At 40.0% G+C, this 21,445-nt stretch overlaps 1 protein-coding gene across 1 annotated transcript; it reads left to right on the forward strand.

Annotated features, from left to right (window-relative positions):
* Positions 1-9,602: 9,602 nt before the first annotated feature.
* fscn2a (fascin actin-bundling protein 2a, retinal) lies at positions 9,603-21,084 on the forward strand. Its single transcript, XM_067424624.1, has 5 exons — positions 9,603-10,881; positions 19,117-19,273; positions 19,828-19,949; positions 20,042-20,209; positions 20,311-21,084. The coding sequence occupies exons 1-5, from the start codon at positions 10,062-10,064 to the stop codon at positions 20,514-20,516; spliced, it is 1,473 nt and encodes a 490-aa protein (XP_067280725.1). The 5' UTR covers positions 9,603-10,061; the 3' UTR covers positions 20,517-21,084.
* Positions 21,085-21,445: the final 361 nt, after the last annotated feature.

A 21,445-nucleotide genomic window follows, 5' to 3' on the forward strand; every position in this document is an offset into this window, starting at 1 on the left:
GTTTCAGTAATAGTGGCAGACGATACCAGGGTGCAATGATGTTGGGAGGAGCATGGAGCAGGAGGAGCCAAACCGGGACCCATATAGCAGCCAGGAGGATTGCACATAGTGGAGTCGACAGAGGGAGCAGCCATAGTGGAGATTTCACCAATAACATCTGGAAGATGACCGGTGGAGACGAGGCCGATTGAGCCGATGGAGCCCAATGTGAAGATGGAGCACAGATAGGACTGTACAACACTGATGATCCTGGAGGCCGAGCCGCAGTGACGAGTGTCTGAGGTGGAGCAGGAGGGAAGACAAAACCAGACAAAGCCGAATGTCTGACCAAGGCAGTTTCGGAGGGATAAGGGAGCCTGGTGGAGCCAGAAGTACAATGTTATCTGGTGGAGCCAGAAGGACAGTGTTATCTAGTGAAGCCAGAAGGATGGTGTTATCTAGTGTAAAGCCGTAGTTTTCTCTGGTCCTCTCCCTGCGAAAAGGAGTGATGAAATAGTTAGCAGATTATCATCACTCAATGGCTGGTTGTCTAAGTGGTGTCTGCAAAATAACATAGGGTTCATAGACAATTGGAAAAGTTTTTGGGGCAGACCTGACCTGTTGAAGATAGACGGCATTCATCCCTCCTGGGCTGGTGCTGCTCTTCTCTCTAGTAATTTGGCACATAGTCTTAGAGCTAAACCTTGACTCACTGGGGCCCAGGTCAGGAAGCAGACAAACTGGCTAAACCAACCGTCTGCTAGCTGTCTCACGTCACCAAAGTCAGCTAAATCCCAGCACATAGAGACTCTTTCACCTAGATATTATCATATAGAGACTGTGTCTGTTTCCCGACTTAGTAAATACAAAAAACCATCAAAACCATTCAACAGTAAAAATTTAATTGATGTCCAACAAATAAACAGCAGATATAATACGGATGAACAATTGATAAAGCTCGGGTTGCTGAATATTCGATCCCTTTCGCCAAAAACGCTTGTTGTCAATGATATGATTATAGACCATAACTTAGATGTGCTGTGCTTGACAGAAACCTGCCTAAAACCTGACGATTACATTACTTTAAATGAGTGCACCCCCCGAGATTATTGTTATAAACATGAGCCACGTGTTGCTATAATTTATAATAATATTTTCAGTATTACTCAGAAGTCTAGTTTCAAATATAATTCCTTTGAAGTTTTGGTGCTTTATGTAACGCTGTGTAGTGTAAATAATAAATCCCGTCTGACATTTGTGTTGGCTACTGTATACAGGCCACCAGGGCACAATACAGACTTTATCAAAGAATTTGCTGGTTTTGTATCAAAATGCTGGTATTATGCGGGTACCCGCATAAAAGTGGCTAAAACGGGTGGATTGTGACATTTATAAAATTCACAGGCGGGGATGCGGGCGGATAATTAACTCTGTGCGGGCGGGTAGTAGCGCGGATGGCCGGATGAAAAATATGTGCAATATTTCTGTGGCAAAGTGAACGAGAGAGCAAGCGAGAGCGAGCGAGCGAGACCGGGGCGTGATTGTGAATGAGCGTCACCTGCGAGCCACACCGGTCTCGAGTCCTCTGAGGGAGCTCGGAAGCATATAAGGACGAGAGATCACCAGACCTGGATTTGACGTTGAGTTGTGTTTATGTTTTATTATGTGTGTGCGCTTGGCAGATGTCCATGAGGGCTGCCCACGTTACTTTCGTTGTTTGGTTAAAGTCTTTTAAATGTTCGCCGGTTCCCGCCTCCTTCTTCCCCCATCGAACACATTGTAGGCTATTACAATTTCTATGTCCGAATTACCATTACACACACACGCAACAACGATATGCAGTTTGACCCATCACGTCACCACCACTGCGACATTGAAACTTTTGTTGATGCCTCTCGTAGCGCAGATGGAGCGAGCGTTGCAGGAGTAGCAATGGATGAAGTAAAAGTAAAGTTGGTGAGTGGAGTAGCTATATGAAATTGTTGACAATGAGTCTTTAAAGGCACTTTTGCCTGTTTCATTAGCCCATTCATGACGCTGTTGATGTTGAGAGAGGTGTAGGATAAAAAATAAAGCATGTTTTAATTTGAATGTTTTAGCGTGTGTGATTTATCGCGGGCACGGGTCGGGTAACGGGCCAAATATTAACGGGTCTGGGCGGGTGCGGATTTAATTTTGATATTTTCACGGGTCACGGGTCGGATCTGGTGCTAAACCTTGCGGGTACGGGCGGGGGCGGGTCTCCAAAAATGGACCCGTGCAGGACTCTGTCGGAGTTAGTATTAGCTGTAGATAAAGTACTAATTGTCGGGGATTTTAATATCCACGTAGACAATGAAAAAGACGCATTGGGATTGGCATTTAGAGACATTCTAAACTCTATTGGAGTTAGACAACACGTATCGGGACCCACTCATCGCCTTACTCATACTTTAGATCTAATAATGTCACATGGAATAAATGTTGATACTGTTAAAATTCTGCAGCAGAGCGATGACATCTCAGATCATTACCTAATATCATGTATACTTAATTTACCTAAGGCTGCAAAGCCATCCCCTCGCTTCAAATATGGCAGGACGATAACCGCTGCGACTAAAGATTGCTTTGTACATAATCTTCCTCATCAGTTCCATCTCCTCAGCATTACAGATAGCCAAGAGGAACTTGATGCTGCAACAGAAACTATTGACTCTCTCTCGCTTAAAGAAGATTAAAGCAAATAATCCAACGCCGTGGTACAACGAGCACACTCGGGCCCTTAAAACAGCAGCCAGAAAAATGGAGCGCAGCTGGAAAACAAAACTGGAGGTTTTTCGCAATTTGTGGAAAGAGAGCATGATTGCATACAGAAAGGCCATAAAAACTGCTAGATCTGCTTATTTCTCAACTCTTTTAGAAGAAAACAAACACAACCCTAAGTATTTATTCGATACAGTGGCTAAATTATCACAAAATAAAGCTTCAGCTTCTGATGTTTGTAAACAACACAGCAGTAATGACTTTATGAACTTCTTTACTAGTAAGATTGATAATATTAGAAATAAAATTATAACCATGCAGCCGTCTATTACAGTATCACTTCAGACAGAGCATTGTAGTGTCACTGAGGAGAAATTACACTCATTCACTACTATAGGAGGAGAAGAATTGGCTAAACTTGTAAAATCATCAAAATCAACAACATGTATGCTTGACCCTATACCGACTAGGCTATTAAAAGAGATACTTCCAGAGGTCATAGATCCTCTGCTTAATATCATTAATTCATCTTTGACATTAGGATATGTACCGAAAACTTTTAAGTTGGCTATAATTAAACCACTTATTAAAAAAACGCAACTTGATCCTAAAGAATTAGTCAATTACAGGCCAATCTCGAATCTACCGTTTCTATCAAAAATACTAGAAAAGGCAGTGTCTTCACAATTATGTTCCTTTTTAGAAAGTATATGTGAGGATTTCCAGTCAGGATTTAGACCGTATCATAGTACTGAGACTGCTCTAATTAGAGTTACAAATGATTTACTCTTATCATCTGATCGTGGTTGTATCTCTTTATTAGTGTTACTCGATCTTAGCGCTGCATTTGATACTATCGATCACAATATTCTTCTGAATAGAATCGAAAATTATGTTGGCGTTAGTGGAACTGCTTTGGCATGGTTTAAATCATACTTATCTGACCGTTATCAGTTTGTAGCAGTAAATGAAGAGATGTCACACCAATCACAAGTTCAGTATGGGGTACCGCAAGGCTCAGTGTTAGGACCGTTGCTTTTCACCCTGTATATGCTACCACTGGGAGATATCATTAGGAAGCATGGCGTTAGTTTTCATTGTTATGCTGACGATACTCAGCTCTATATTTCCTCACGCCCTGACGAAACCTACCAATTCACAAGATTAACGGAATGCATAGCTGATATAAAAAATTGGATGAATAGTAATTTCCTGCAACTTAATTTAGATGAAACTGAATTTTTAATTATTGGACAGAAAAGTTCCACAAGTAGTAACCGAGAATACTGTCTAACACTTGATGACTGCTCTGTCAAGCCCTCGTTGTCAGTGAGGAACCTGGGTGTGCTCTTTGATACCAATCTTTCATTTGAAAGCCACGTTTCTAGCATCTGTAAAACCGCATTCTATCATCTTAAAAATATATCTAAATTACGGCACATGCTTTCAATGCAAAATGCTGAATAGTTAGTACATGCGTTCATGAGCTCAAGGCTAGATTATTGTAATGCTCTACTGGGTGGTTGCCCTGCTCGCTTAATAAACAAACTCCAGCTGGTCAAAAATGCAGCAGCTAGAGTTCTTACTAGAACCAGGAAGTATGATCATATTAGTCCAGTTCTGTCAACATTGCACTGGCTCCCTATTAAACATTGCATACATTTTAAAATCTTGCTTATTACTTACAAAGCACTAAATAGTTTAGCTCCCCAGTACTTAAGCGAGCTCTTAACGCATTATACTCCATCACGTCTATTGCGGTCTCAAAACTCTGGCCAGTTGATAATACCTAGAATATCTAAATCAACTGCAGGCGGTCGATCCTTTTCCTATTTAGCTCCTAAACTGTGGAATAGTCTTCCTAGCATTGTTCGGGAAGCAGACACACTCTGTCAGTTTAAATCTAGACTAAAAACACATCTCTTTACTATGGCATACACATAGAACATTTTTAACTTTCATTATTCAGATCAATTGACTGATTGTTAGGCTGCATTAACTAGGTCAGCCGGAACCGGGAACACTTCCCATAACACTTGATGTACTAGTTACATCATAAAAAGAGTGGCATCTACGCTAATGTTGTCTCTCTGTTTATCCCGAGGTTTATCCCGGATCTGGGCTCTGTCCGGATCGGATGGTGGACCTGCCTGGACAGGACCAGCTCATCCTGGAGTGTCTGCTGAGCCGTGTCAAATGGTGTCTCCTCCGAATTTGCCTCACTGGCACGACATCCTCAAAACCCGTCTTCGGCGCAATAATTCCGATCTTTCATGTATTCATACTCTTGTGTAATCGACGCCCCATCCCATCATTTATTTCCAAATAAATCTGTCTCTTCCGTGATACCCTGAAATTTTGAATATTCCAATCTAATATGATTTCTGACCTATAAGGTTGCCAGAATAATAATCTTACACGGTGTGTTAATAGGCCAGAGGAGAACTGGCACCCCGACTCAGTCTGGTTTCTCCCAAGGTTTATTTTTCTCCATCACGCCCTGATAGAGTTTTGGTTCCTTGCCACTGTCGCCTTTGGCTTGGCTTGCTCAGTTGGGGACACTAAAAATATGATTAAAGTTATTCAACTTATTATACAAATAAAATGTATGAATTAGGTCTTATTTAATTCTATATACTTAAATACTGATCTGCCAACATTGTTGCTATATGATAAATTAAACTAAGCTGATAACATCACTGTTTTCTCCAGTACGACTGTACAGCCAAATCTAATTTTGTCGCAATATTATCCTGTTTGACACTGTGAAGCTGCTTTGACACAATCGTGATTGTAAAAGCGCTATATAAATAAAGTTGATTGATTGATTGATTGATCTGGTGAAGACAGAAGGACGGTGTTATCTGGTGGAGCCAGAAAAATGTGTTATCTGGTGAAGCCAGAAGGATGGTGTTATCTGGTGGAGAAAGAAGGACGGTGTTATCTGGTGGAGCCAGAAGGACGGTGTTATCTGGTGAAGCCAGAAGGACTGTGTTATCTGGTGGAGCCAGAAGCACAGTGTTATCTGGTGGAGCCAGAAGGATGGTGTTATCTGGTGGAGCCAGAAGTACAATGTTATCAGCTGAAGCCAGAAAGACGGTGTTATCTGGTGGAGCCAGAAGAACGGTGTTATCTGGTGGAGGCAGAAGTACAATGTTATCTGGTGGAGGCAGAAGTACAATGTTATCTGGTGGAGCCAGAAAGACGGTGTTATTTGGTGTAGCCAGAAGGACTGTGTTATCTGGTGGAGCCAGAAGGATGGTGTTATCTGGTGGAGCCAGAAGGACTGTGTTATCTGGTGGAGACAGAAGGACTGTGTTATCTGGTGGAGCCAGAAGGACAGTGTTATCTGGTGGAGCAAGAAAGGGAGGAGACAAGATCCTGTCAAGATCCTCTTACTCCACCTTAGCCTGTTGACCTATTGGCTTAGCCTTGTCTCATCCCTTCCGTGGCTGGAGGCCAGAACATACATGTTACAATAAATAACTCTGCAAGTACATATTCTACTAACTTTAATAATAGTAACAGTATACTTATACTCTAATGAGAGCTAATAAGAGTTACTTAGAGTTAGGAGAATGTCTAAAGTAGACCTTTGAAACAAGTGTAACCCAAATATGTAATAACAATCACATATAACCTTATATTTTAGGTGCTAATGTTAAATGATTAACATTATGGATGTGCATTTTAATTGGAGTTTTGTTTTAGCTCAAGGATGGATTGCAAACTGGGCCAGTGACCTCTAGTTGACCTGGAATAAACCTCAGCAGTTTGCCACAATGTGAAATACAGTAAATTAAGGAATTATTGATTTCACATAGTATTTACATAGTCATTTGGTGTCTTATATAGACAAGACCATAATCAAGACCATAATGCATCTATGTTTTAGCTTTGATGAGCATTTGTCTACCGTCTGTACTATTTCAGCCGAGTTAGTTCTCACCAAGGAAGGATGGCTGGAAGAGGCTTTTTGGGCTGTGTTACTTTCCTTGCCAATTGAGTTGATGGAGGAGGAGGAGGAGGAGGAGGAGGAACTACAGGGAAAGCACTACCTGGATGGCCACATACATTTCTGGAGTGTTGAAAGTCTTAAACTGAGTGACAAGGAGAAATATTCTCCATTATGTACATTCAAAATACACCTTTTCATTAGCTTTTAGCCAGCACATATGCACAGACCACATTGCATTGGGAGGTTGTGAACCCCGTCTGTCAATACTCTGGCTGAGGCAAGGTCAGTAGCATGCCAATTCCCATTAAACTCTTGCATGAGTGCTGGGATGAGCAGATGTTCATTCACTGAGGAAAATGAGTGGCAGTGTCATGTGGGAAAATTAGCGATCTCTTTGAGTGTAGTACTCATTAACTTCCTGAAAAGGATGATATATTAATGAACACAAGTTCAAGCGATGTGGTCATCAGCATTAGTTTATCTTGAATGCAATACAAATTATGTACATCAACATGTGCACAGAGCATCACAATTTGACATACAGGTTTAAGTTACATGCTGGTCATGTAAGCACTCAAATTCCAATCATGTCATGGATACATCCAAGTTCACTCGACTAACCGTGACGTCATATGTTGTACATACTCACACTAACAGTGAACCAGCAAGAATAAACTCATACTTCAATATTAATAACTAAGGAAAACATGAAACATACAATCACATTACATAGTCTCTATATCAACCGAGTGCGTGCGCTAATCGCAACACGTTTGCTAACCACATGCGCAGCACCGATCGTTAACTCTAAACAGACATTACTCTCTCATATACATTAGGAAAACAATACAGTTAACAGTCATTCCCATAAGAACAATGATGGTGTGCATTTTATACATTGGTTACCTGAAAAGGATGATATATTAATGAACACAAGTTCAAGCGATGCGGTCATCAGAATTAGTTTATCTTGAATGACGCACATTGCGAGAACTCCTTCCACCAAGGCACGCAATGACGTGCACACGCCCGCACAACCAATCACACACAACCATCTTTAACTATAATAATATATTTAATTAATTCAAAACAATAGTGCTTTTTATAGAACTCGCAATATCTGCACAAGTATTTAAATGAAAACGAGATGATGAAAATTATATAAATCTAATAAAAATTTGTAAATAATCCCTTAAAGCAGAAGTACATAAAATACATGAAAACTAATATATGCACTTATTAGATCACCGATTATTCAGTATACCACACGAGCACTAAGTCAAATGTTTTCCCTAATCCAGTCCTTGGAATTAGAAAGGAATTATTTGAATGCTGATTTGAAGACATTAAAGCCACAATGCCACATGTTGTTTTCCCTAAATAATCTAATGATCTCAGTCCTGAGCTTTGATTTGCCTTCCCCACGTGTCCAGATGTTGAATTCAGGACTCAGGCTGCTCTTTACTAACTGTTCATAATACATGGGGCGGCACTGTGTCATATAGGCTACTATCTGTGATCATGATCAAATGTGAAAAAAATAAAGGATGACAGATGTGGTTACTATTAACTGTTGTTTATATACCCCCAACATTTTTTACAAAGAACCCTCTCCGGACGTTATTGACCCTGCCCCAGCGGAGGTCTGTGCACACTACTGATTCTTCTGCTAAAATAATTCTCCTTTTTGAACTCCACAGACAAAATGACAGCTAAATAAGACATGACAGTGAGTAGATAAATAGAGAATTTTAGGATGACGTTATCCCTTTAGTTTGAGTCTGACTTTGAAATTCAAAAAGAGCTGAGAAACACTTGATTTTCAAAAGCAGCTCTGGATTTCCATAAGTTTGACCAGACAGGCTCTGTCATGGTAGAGCTGCAAGGCATGCAAATATAGCATTAGTACAGTCATAACAACTTGGGATATTGGGAATGTATAAAAAAGACTTTTTTGCATTGTGTGTATGTGCATTTTCTGGAAGTTGCACATTGTATCAACAAAACATTTTGTATTCTACAAAACATTAATGTTTATGCAAGTCTTTTACACATCACATCTTATTTTTGCAGTTGCTTTATTAGAGGTCCAAGCAGCAAAAAAAAAATGTAAATTCAAAACCATATACATTCGGTGGGGAAAAAAACACTAAATCTTTCAGTGTCTTTGAATAACATGAGTGCCAAATTAAATATAATGCAAAAATGTATTTTTTTATTTAATTGTGGCATGGCTTACAGTGGCTATAGACCATCTGAATGCAAAGTTCAACCTCAACAAAACTTGCTGTCTAGACTCTAGACAAGACAATTTGAGGTTGCGTGTCATATTTCAGTAAAAATAAAAAAACAAACTGCACAATTGTTTTATTTCGACAATTGTTTGTCGGCACCAAAAAAAAAAAAAAATCAGCAGCCAATAATTTCACAAGTGAGTGAATGATCATCATGGCGTATACAAGCAGGAATGAATGAATTTAGAAACACAACATCTAGAAACCAAAATAATAATAATTAAATTAAAAAAGGAATTAAAATTAAGGACTAATAAGGTGGCACAGGCCAAAATAACCACTTTATGGTTTGCCTGTACAGTAATAGGCTTGAAAAAAATCAATAATACTACACCAATTTGTACTGTATGGCTCTGAAAGCTTGTAGTAAGGTCACTAATACCCTTATAAGGACAAAATCAGTGGTGCTGTGTCAGAGGTCATTCGTTGTTATCATCTGTACCTGAACTGCAGGCTTACAAATACATATTTGACTGGAAAATAAGGAAGGTTAAATAAGCAGAGAATGACAAGCTCCCCAGAAACTACCATATTAAGGTAGAACAGAGCAAACTTTGTAAAACGTATTAAAACATGTATTGTATTATCTGTCACCATAAAATAAATCTATATTAAAGAAGTGACACAGCAAAAGAGGTTGGACCGGAGCTGAAAAGGCAAAGAGAGAGAGCAAGATAAATCTGCTTGAGGACAAAAGGGAGGAGTCAGAGACTTGGTGTGTGATGTCAGCAGCTTGTTGGATTGAGGTGCTGCACCCTGCTGAGTTTAATCCAGGCTGATTAGGAAGCAGCAAGCAGTCACCTGTGTCAATGCAGAGAAGTAGCTAAAGATAACCTAGTGTAGCCTGGGATTGCTACTTCCAGAGGAATCCAACAAAAGGAAACTCACAAGGACAACAGCATTGGTCTGTAGTTGAGTTGACAAGCAAAGAAACGGGCAAGATACTCAAATTTCAGAGTGGCAAAGAAGCTTTACATGACCTTTTAATAGCATCTGAGGAGAGGTTCTTGGTTTTCAAGGGCATATTGCTTTCTTGTCAGCATTTCTAAACCAATCTAATACACTCCTTTGGGAACCGCTTGATCAGAATGTCCACAAACGGAATAAGCATGGCTCTAAAGCTCCAGTTTGGTCTTATTAATTACGGAAACCGTTACCTCACAGCAGAGGCGTTTGGTTTCAAGGTAAATGCATCTGGAACAAGCCTGAAGAAGAAACAGATCTGGACCCTGGAGCAAGACCAGGACAGCCAGGTGGTTTTCTTGCGCAGTCACCTCGGACGCTATCTGGCCTCAGATAAAGATGGCAAGGTAAGCTGTGAGGAGGAAGTGCCAAACACAGACTGCCGCTTCTTGATTGTGATGCAGTCAGATGGACGCTGGGCCTTGCAGTCTGAGCCATACTTGCGTTATTTTGGAGGCTCAGCCGAATATCTGTCCTGTTTTGCCCAGACCATTGGAGAGTCTGAGCTGTGGGCCATGCATCTTGCCCTTCACCCACAAGCCAACCTGTTAAGTGTAAGCCGCAAGCGCTACGCTCACCTGTCCATCGCAGACAACGAGCTCTCCATGGACAGCAACATCCCCTGGGGTGTGGACTCCCTGATCACCTTGGTCTACCTGGATGGGAAGTACAGTCTGAAGACCTGCGACAACCGCTTTCTCAGCAACGATGGCAAGCTGGTAACAGAGAATGGGTCTAACACCAGTTTCACCCTGGAGCTCAAGTCTGGCAAGCTGGCCTTTAAGGACTGCGGGGGCAAGTACCTCTCGCCAACGGGCCCCACGGGCACCTTGAAGTCTGGCCGCGGTTCAAGGCCAGGGAAAGACGAGCTGTTTGATCTGGAAGAGAGCCACCCACAAGTTGTTTTCCAGGCAGCCAACAAAAGATATGTGTCTATTCGTCAAGGTAAGCAATGATTGTGCATTTGTGTTGACATATCATGGTCATTATTATTGGTTTAAAAAAAGGGTGCCCAATCCTGATCTTATTTAGCTAGTTCAGGTGTGTTTGATTAGGAGCTCAACTATGCAGGGACATGTGCTACATTTACACTGTCAGTCCAAATCCGATTAAATGTGTATACGATTGGAATCTGATCAAAAATCTTGTAAAATCTTATTTAAATAGGATTTCCAACCACATTCGAAAGTAGCTCAAAACTGACATCGCATTTCATTTCATGTCTTTTTTTTATTTGTTTATTTGTTTGTTTGCTGTTCACGCTTACTAAATCTGATATGAATATGGTTGAACAATAAAAAACATTAGGATATGTAGAGTATGATACGAATATGGCTCAAGAACAATATCTATATTTATAATATTTAGATAAAACATTCTCTGCTGACGTAGCACTTCAGGCCCGGTTCTGCTTCTGAAATTACTGAGGGAGGTCTAATAAAGTTTTTTTTATTTTTTTATCTTAAAAATAAAAAAAAATAAAAACCTATGTTATATCTTCTGCTTCGTAGAGGACACCAGAACTATTTATTGAGAAAATTAAAAGACACAAATAGACCAAAATCAATGATTTTTTTTTCCACCGATCAATTTTTATGAAAACTAAAAACGTCAAGCTTTTCTTTTGTTTTATTTTTTATCCACTTTGTATAAAGAAGTTTTTATGAAAGATAACAGAATAATTTGATATACCATTATTACTTTATGCAATACGTGTGTAAACACGGCCATAAATGCCATTTTATACTCTGAATCTTATTTGCAAATAAATGTGCTTTGGGACAATATGTCATGTAAAAAGCCGTGTACTAATATTTTCATAATAAAAATGTCTCATATTTCATAAGAATATCCAGACTTAAAACTGTGTATATGTTTAGAGAAATTTGCTAAATAATGTCCTCTAAACCTCGCAAAACCTCTATTCTGGGTCAGGAGGATATTTCTGTCTCATGCAGAGTGGCATTTATACTTAGATGTCATATTCGAAACTTTACAGCAAGCAATTGGCTGTCGGTCCTCTTAGCAACAATAGTTTTATGAAAGTTATAGACTGTAGCCTCGAAAGTGAGCCAAGATCGCTACGATCACTAAAATGCTGTAGATTTCTTTTTAATGTCACACAGGCCAACTCAATTGTCTTTTCTTTTTTTTCTTTTTTTTTTACATTTATACCATAAGTCCATTGCAAATCACAGAAACTTGCACAAAAAATGACATGACATTACATAAAACAAAATAATGCACAGACTTTTAGCGATAGTAGTGGCTTTTCCCAAGCCCTACAATGTGGTCATTTCATGGATGATGCATGTGTATGCATTACAAAATTTCAAAAAAGTGCAAAGATTTGAGGACATGAGTGCATAACACAATTCAATCCTCTTTGGGAACTGGGAAGCAATCAAATTGAATAGTTACCATGGACAATCTTCTTCATGGACAATATCTTGGGCTACAGGGTGATATGGCTGCATTATTAAGGGAATGTTACTTTTGGATCTTCAATAAACATTCTGAAATTGTCCCAGTTCTATGAGAGAGGAGTTGGTGGATAAAGAACACAATCACAGGCCGAAAGAACGCCCACTATATAAGCTCAAGAAGTTGGTAGGCTGGAGAGCATGTCAGAGCAGAACGAGACCAGAGGATACCAGCGATGGCCAGGCAGGAATCTCAGGGCAATGCACTCAGAAAATGCACCAGGCTTGCAGCTAGGCAAGGAGAGCAAGTAGCCAGGGAAGCTCTGCTTGCAGGACATGACTGGAACTAGAGACACAGGAAACAAGAAAAGACCAAAAAGCAGAACTAACATATAATGGTAAATGGACTGCATTTTAACAGACCCATGGCCACCAAAGCTCTTTACATATTGCCTCACATTCACCCATTCATTCACTTATTAATACATCAACGGCGATGTCAGCCACCATCCAGCTCATCTGGAGCAGCTGGGGTTTGGTGTCTTGCTCATGGACACCTTAACACTCGGTCAGGTGGAACGTAGGCACAATGTATAACGAACCAGCAACACATGAGGGAAAGAGCACACCTTAAAAAAGGGATCAGAAAACATTAGGAACAGGTGAACACACTCAGACAAACAAGGAGCAGAGAACATGAGGAGCACATGGCAAACACAAACAAAGAATCCATGATTACGCACAACACAAACATAGAGACATAAAACAAAGACAAGACTGGCAGAACTGTCAGATGAAAACCCTGACAGAAGTATGTAGTAAGTAGCTTTGTTTAAAAGCATTAGACACACATCCAGCTCAAATGAACATTCAACTGACAAGTTTCTCATGAGCGTGCCAATGAGAGCAAGGGAAGTTGCTCTGGAATACAGCACACAAGTAATATGGATCAATTTTGTTAAATTTTCAAGCATGCCTCTCTCTCTCTCAACACTCTTCCTGGGGACCCATTGTTCTGGTCCAGTTTAGCTCCAACCCTAACCAATCACGCCTGAACCAGCTAATCAAGCTTGTCAAAGCACAGGCAGGTGTGCTGAAGCAGGTTAGGAATAAACTTAGCAGGACATTTGGGCTGCGTCCGAAACCTGGAAAATGCTGCCTTCGGAGGACACATCTGAAGGCAGGAAGGCATCAAGCTGAGTCCGAATCTAATGTTTGCTTCACTTCCTGTTTCCTGAGAGACCTTCATCTGATCGAGTTTTGAAGGCAGCGTACATGTGTCCTTCACTGCCTTTGATATCCCACAATCCTGTGCTTTCCATTCAGTGACAGTTGAGCTGGGAAAAAAGATGGCGTCCTAAAGTTACGTTTGCGGATCAGTTTGTGTGTAAATGTGTTTTTTACCAACATTTTCCACTTCTGATGTCATTTCTAGCGAGAAATCACTACTGTAGTAATTAAATATGTGTTTAGTTCTCACCAAAGCTCTCTCTATTTTGCTGTAGATCATTAAAGTGTTACCCTACCCCGAAAATTAGTTTCGTGAGGTGCCTTCGTGCACAAAACTTTGCCTGTAGAGTCATTGTCTGATGAGGCAACGAGTCAGCTGCCTAGGTTTTCGGATGCAGCCTTGGTCTACAGGAGCAGGGTTGACCTTGGCCTTTTAGCGAAAAGAAGAGGCTGACATTTGATACAGAGGGGAGAAGAATACGCTTTGAACACAGATGCACTTTCAGCTATGAGCCATTGTGTTTAATGGTGTTTATTGACAGAGACAAATATTTGCAAACACTTAGCTCTATTATCATTTAGTAGAATAAATGTATTAAATGGCTAACAAGATACGTCATTAAATAGCTAAATGTCTGTATTTTTTTCCCTCCACTGCTTAGTTATAGAACCAATATGTCCATACAATTTCTCTATCACCTATGTGCGGTAAACAGCATCATGGGGTGTGGCTGGAATTGTTCAAGGCAAGATTGATACCTTTCTTTGTAACCACATTTTTTTAATGAATATTTTTTATAAATAATTTATCCACACACATCATTTTTTAATTCATGTTCCCCTCACAATGACAACTCTTCTCTGATGACAGGTACACCCGATGTGAGTGAAGGTAGACAATAGTCCTTCCCTTCCAACATGAGATTGCAGCAATTGACAAATGACTAACTCAACTATCCAATCAATTTATTATGGAAAAAATCAATTCAAAAATCAAGAATCACAAATTCTCGTTCAATAAGTTATTCACTTGGATAAATGTCACAATAGGGAAGACTTTAAAGCAGGGATCTCCAACCCTGCTCCTGGTGATGCTCCTTAAAGCTTCAGAGTATCATTGTAGTACTTCTAGTGCCACCAAATAGAACTGAAGAAGAAAAAAAATGGTTTCCCAAACCCATTCTCTGCCATTGGTTGGACAAACACAAGGCAAAACATGTTTTTCAAATAATTTTCGCTTTCTGTCTCTGCATATTAGGCTGGATTAGGATGAATCAAGACACCAACTGCTTATTAGGCCCCATATATTTGCATTGCAGTAGGCAATTAAGCATCAAGGCTTCTAGGGTGAGTGTTAAGGATTATTCCAGTAAAAGGCTTAAGAGACAGTCAAGGGATATTTCTGAAGCATCTAATTTGAACATCAGCCTACACAATCTGGTCACTTTGACTAGTTGGAATCGACATACATTTGATGGTAATGTTATTTAACCCACAGGTTCAGAGGGAGTGACCGAGATAAACTGTCCGATTACTGGTTTAGTGGGACTTAGCCCAGAGCACAGAGTACTTAGGTGTTACCAGTAGATAGCCATGGATTAGCAAAAACCCTTTGAGTCACGGGTGTGTGTGAGACCGCTCAGCCAATCAAAATCAAGGACAGAAAGCATCTATTTTATAATTGAATATAAATTCTATTCCTGAATTTGAATTGAGGTAGAAAATAGGATGCATAATTGAAATTCGATGTTGAATTAAGACTTCTGTATCTCATTGAGCAGGGGAATTGCTCCCTCAAGGATCACACAAAGGACTTCTTTGATCTGGTGTGCCACACTCACTATCCTTGCCACTTGCTATGCATCGTTTACAACAACAGCCTCAATGAGCGGTCAAAGGCATGGAAGGTCCTCGAGGGAGCTTTACAGAATATGTGGAGTGGGTGCTGCTGCAATGTGGATCCCTGTATACCTGCATTGCGGATGAGGACAATGCCAGCCCAACTACGGACACAGAGCCCAGCCAGCCTTAAGCCAGGCCAGATAAGGATAAGAAGACAGAGCCCGAGCCTGCCTTGAAGAAAGAGCCAGAGTGTTTGAAGAAAGATCCCATCTAGTTCCAAGCTGTCTTTATTGCTGCTGGTTCAGCCCAGTTCCAAGTCGTTTTCGTCGTTGCTGGTTCAGCCAGTCCCAAGTCATTTTTATTCCTGCTGGTTTTCGCACAACACCAAATCTCCTTGCTTCTTTAGAATCAAGTCTCCTTTCGCGTCCAGAGCCTCTTATCTCTTTTTGTCCAGCACCAACTCTCCTTCTCTACTTCATTTCTCCTTCTTTCCTTTGCTTAAAAAGCACAAGCAGGTGTGCTAAAGCAGGTTAAAAAATTAACTTTGCAAGACATTTGGTCTACAGGAGCAGGGTTGACCTTGGCCTTATAGGGAAAAGAAGAGGCTGACATTTGATACAGAGGAGAGAAGAATAAGCTTTGAACACAGCTGCACTTTCAGCTATGAGCCATTGTGATTAATGCTGTTCATTGACAGAGACAAATATTTGCAAACACTTAGCTCTATTATCATTTAGTAGAATACATGTTAACAAATTAAATAGTTAACAAATACGTCATTAAATAGCTAAATGTCTGTGTATGTTTCCCCCCCCCCCCCCCCACTACTTAGTTATAGAACCAATATGTCCATACAGTTGGTCTATTAACTATGTACAAAAAACAGCATAATGGGGTGTGGCTGGAATTGTTTAACGCAAGATTAATACCTTTCTTTGTAACCAAAAAATGCATTTTAATGAATATTATTATAAATAAATACACCCTATGTGAGTGAGGGCAGGCAATAGTCCTTTCCTTCCAACATGAGATTGCAGCAATTGGCAAATGACAATAACTCAACTCTCCAATCAATTTATTGAATTCAGAAAATGAATTTAGATATTGGCTATGCGTCTTTTACAACAGCAGTCTCAACGAGCGGTCAAAGGCATACCTGCCTGTGGAAGGTCCTCGAGGGAGCTTTGTAGAATATGTGGAGTGGGTGCTGGTGCAATGTAGATCCCTGTATACCTATTGCATTGCAGATGAGGACAATGCCAGCCCCACTACGGACACAACACCCAGCCAGCCTTAAGCCAGGCCAGGTAAGGATAAGAAGCCAGAGCCCTTTCGCACAGCACCAAATCTCCTTCATTGTCTAGAACCAAGACTCCTTTGCTGTCCAGAGGCATTTATCCTTTGTCATTCAGCACCAACTCTCCTTCGTTGTCCAGCACCAAGTCGACTTCTGTTCAGTCTGCCTTGGGATTCCCTACGCATCACCTCCGACATGGTCTAAGGATCCCTCAGTTTCACCATGGTCTGTCATCCCTCTGGCTTTGCCAGCTCCCTTGCCTCTCTGTCTTCATTTTGGTCAATCGTTGTTTGGGCAAGGTCCCTCCGTCTCTCTGGTTTCGTTATCATCCCCAGTCACACTGACTCTGCCCAGGTCTGCTAAGCCCACCTTGCCCTCCAGTCCTTCACTGTATGCCTGGTAATTCATCTCCTCAGCTCTTCCCAGGTCTCCAATATTTACAGTTTTGTTCAAAATAATAGCAGTACAATGTGACTAACCAGAATAATCAAGGTTTTTAGTATATTTTTTATTGCTACGTGGCAAACAAGTTACCAGTAGGTTCAGTAGATTCTCAGAAAACAAATGAGACCCAGCATTCATGATATGCACGCTCTTAAGGCTGTGCAATTGGGCAATTAGTTGAATTAGTTGAAAGGGGTGTGTTCAAAAAAATAGCAGTGTGGCATTCAATCACTGAGGTCATCAATTTTGTGAAGAAACAGGTGTGAATCAGGTGGCCCCTATTTAAGGATGAAGCCAACACTTGTTGAACATGCATTTGAAAGCTGAGGAAAATGGGTCGTTCAAGACATTGTTCAGAAGAACAGCGTACTTTGATTAAAAAGTTGATTAGAGAGGGGAAAACCTATAAAGAGGTGCAAAAAATGATAGGCTGTTCAGCTAAAATGATCTCCAATGCCTTAAAATGGAGAGCAAAACCAGAGAGACGTGGAAGAAAACGGAAGACAACCATCAAAATGGATAGAAGAATAACCAGAATGGCAAAGGCTCAGCCAATGATCACCTCCAGGATGATCAAAGACAGTCTGGAGTTACCTGTAAGTACTGTGACAGTTAGAAGACGTCTGTGTGAAGCTAATCTATTTTCAAGAATCCCCCGCAAAGTCCCTCTGTTAAAAAAAAGGCATGTGCAGAAGAGGTTACAATTTGCCAAAGAACACATCAACTGGCCTAAAGAGAAATGGAGGAACATTTTGTGGACTGATGAGAGTAAAATTGTTCTTTTTGGGTCCAAGGGCCACAGGCAGTTTGTGAGACGACCCCCAAACTCTGAATTCAAGCCACAGTACACAGTGAAGACAGTGAAGCATGGAGGTGCAAGCATCATGATATGGGCATGTTTCTCCTACTATGGTGTTGGGCCTATTTATCGCATACCAGGGATCATGGATCAGTTTGCATATGTTAAAATACTTGAAGAGGTCATGTTGCCCTATGCTGAAGAGGACATGCCCTTGAAACGGTTGTTTCAACAAGACAATGACCCAAAACACACTAGTAAACGGGCAAAGTCTTGGTTCCAAACCAACAAAATTAATGTTATGGAGTGGCCAGCCCAATCTCCAGACCTTAATCCAATTGAGAACTTGTGGGGTGATATCAAAAATGCTGTTTCTGAAGCAAAACCAAGAAATGTGAATGAATTGTGGAATGTTGTTAAAGAATCATGGAGTGGAATAACAGCTGAGAGGTGCCACAAGTTGGTTGACTCCATGCCACACAGATGTTAAGCAGTTTTAAAAAACTGTGGTCATACAACTAAATATTAGTTTAGTGATTCACAGGATTGCTAAATCCCAGAAAAAAAAATGTTTGTACAAAATAGTTTTGAGTTTGTACAGTCAAAGGTAGACACTGCTATTTTTTTGAACACACCCCTTTCAACTAATTGCCCAATTGCACAGCCTTAAGAGCGTGCATATCATGAATGCTGGGTCTCATTTGTTTTCTGAGAATCTACTGAACCTACTGGTAACTTGTTTGCCATGTAGCAATAAAAAATATACTAAAAACCTTGATTATTCTGGTTAGTCACATTGTACTGCTATTATTTTGAACAAGACTGTATGACTTCTCCTCTATCAGTCCGGCTCCTGGATCTATCCTGCCTTGATTTATTTTTATTTCAAATGGTAAGTGGTTTGAAGTGGATTCTCAGAAAGTGCATGTTACCAGCTATCAAAGAGAATAATAATTACATGAGGAGACAGCCAATCGGGTGTAGAGAAAGCCATCAGTTTGAGGACAGAGTTTGAGGGCAACCTGATGCATTTGTAAAAACATATTTCAAATTCATATCTGCTGAACTATTTACTTGCTTCGTTATTTTGTAAAAGAACTAAGTCACATTCATTGAGAGCCTGCCATAAATGTCTTTGTTTCCAGGTGTTAGCATCTCGGCTAATCAGGATGATGAGACCGACATGGAGACATTTCAGATGGAGATTGACAAAGAGACTAAGAAGTGCATGTTCAGAACCAGCGGCGGAAATTACTGGACACTCGTTACACACGGAGGGATTATGGCTTCAGCCACAGAAGTGTAAGGAGATGTTTTATACATGTTTCTCATTCAAACAAACAAACAAACAAACAACGTGACAACCTATTTAAACTTGGAAATAAAAATATTTTAGGATATTGAAAAATGTATAAAATAAAAGTTATATAAAATGAAGAATATATGTTATATAGTTTTAAAAAATGAATGCATAACAAATAGTTAAATCAATGTTGTCAATTTTTATAGTTAAAATTAATTCTGTCATCATTACTCACACTCTAAATCTGAATTACTTTCTTCCTTCAGTGGATCATAAAAATTTATTCTAAAGACCCAAACAGTTTTGGTTTAATTTACTTGCCCTTGAAATTGCCCTAGATCGTTCAATTTTTTGAATGGGCAAAAAACAAAACAAAACAAAAAACTACTTTTGTCTATACTAGACCAAACATTTATTCAGGTTTTTGATTGACACGAGGGCGAGTACATGATGAGTACTCGCCCTTTTAGGGTGAACTATCACTTAACATGTAAACATAATATAATATACGCATTTCAATGATCTTGAATATGTGCATTCTTGTAACCGATAGAGAAGACAACACCATGTTTGACATTGAGTGGCTGGGCCGACGAGTCGCTTTGAGGGCAAACAATGGAAAATATGTCTGCACAAAGAAAAATGGACAGCTCGCTGCTGTGAGTGATTCTTTGGGTGAGTGCAAAATGATTATTTTCTGACCTTTTACTGAACTGTCACTGCTAGATACCCACATAACACGAGTAAACCCTCTCTGTGTTCGGCAGGGGAGGACGAGCAGTTTGTGCTAAAGCTGATTAATCGTCCTATCCTGGTCTTGCGTGGGGAGAACGGCTTTGTGTGTCACCACAAAAACTCCAATACACTGGACGCCAGTCGCTCTGTTTATGACATCTTCTCATTGCTTTTCAGTGATGGCGCATATCATATAAAAAGTGAGTCATATCGTGTGAGCTGTGACTGATGAGCGTTTCACTGAGTAACACTGACACTTCTTCTTCAATTCCTGATGCATATATTTTTCTCTCTACCACAGGTGGAAATGGAAAGTTTTGGTATGTCTCCGGCAGCGGCCTGGTGTGCACAGATGGGGACAAACCTGAGGATTTCTTCTTTGAGTTTGTGGAGTATGGACGGGTCGGCATCAAGGGTCAGAATGGCAAGTACCTGCGTGGAGACCAGGGAGGCACGCTGATGGGTGATGGGTGTAGTGTGGACGCCTCTTCCCTGTGGGAGCACTGAGTGCCGAGACCAACCACAGACACACAAACACAGACTCACTGAGAGGAGCAATGAGCGCTCCTGCTGACACCGGCTCAGCTTTCAGGAGAACGCTCTTCATTCAGTTTCTTTCTTCAGTCTTTTTTGTAATTTAAAAATAATTTGTGGTTTTGTCTGTTTCTAATACTGTAAATGTTAGTGTCAACATTTGATTCATCAGAAAAATACAAACTTACATTTACTCCTTGTCATTTTAAACATTTGAAGGTTGGTTATTTAAACTGTTCAGTATAAAGGTGCTCAATATGAAGCAAGGATTGAACTGAATGGTACTTTTTGACAGATGTGTTTGTCAGATGCCAACAGAAGAAAGAGTCCCTGACTTTAAATTATATTTCTAAAATGGCCATGGATTTTGTCCAATGTTTCATCTGTGATATCAGTAAAATATTGACCTTTTAAATCCCTAAACTTATTTAAAAAAAAACATAAGTTTTCAAATATTCATTATTTAGCACAATTTTTACTAAAGTGAATGTTTTGAGTTGTGTGTTTCTGTGAGTTTACTTTTGTAATCTGCATGTGCAAGAGTGAATAATAATATGATGGTGTATTTTCTAATTAATCATTTGAACAATGATTACAAATAAATAAATCATATTTCACACTAAATGTCAGATCACAGTATTCATTTTCATGTACTGTCATTATATGAAAAAAAATGCTTTTGTTTTCAAAATCTTTTGTGTACTACAGATGAAATAAAGCAATAATGCCAGTTCACACTGCTCATACAGACAGACAAAAAATAGGCCTACATCTTGCTACATTTAGATACACACCTCTACAACTCTTTCCTTTTTTTCAACATTAAAAATGCATTTGTGTTTGTTGAAGAAATATGCTTGGTCTGTGAGTTCTACATGATCGCCATATGTCCACAATACATA

This window comes from Pseudorasbora parva, chromosome 2 (genome assembly GCF_024679245.1).
Source record: "Pseudorasbora parva isolate DD20220531a chromosome 2, ASM2467924v1, whole genome shotgun sequence".
Lineage (NCBI taxonomy): Eukaryota > Metazoa > Chordata > Actinopteri > Cypriniformes > Gobionidae > Pseudorasbora > Pseudorasbora parva.

Excerpts from the sequence above, each read along its gene's own strand:
- fscn2a (XM_067424624.1), top strand. The coding sequence starts at position 10,062 with ATGTCCACAAACGGAATAAGCATGGCTCTAAAGCTCCAGTTTGGTCTT. Across the intron at positions 19,950-20,041 it reads TGCTGTGAGTGATTCTTTGG|GGGAGGACGAGCAGTTTGTG; the intron begins GTGAGTGCAAAA and ends TGTGTTCGGCAG. Across the intron at positions 20,210-20,310 it reads TGGCGCATATCATATAAAAA|GTGGAAATGGAAAGTTTTGG; the intron begins GTGAGTCATATC and ends TCTCTACCACAG.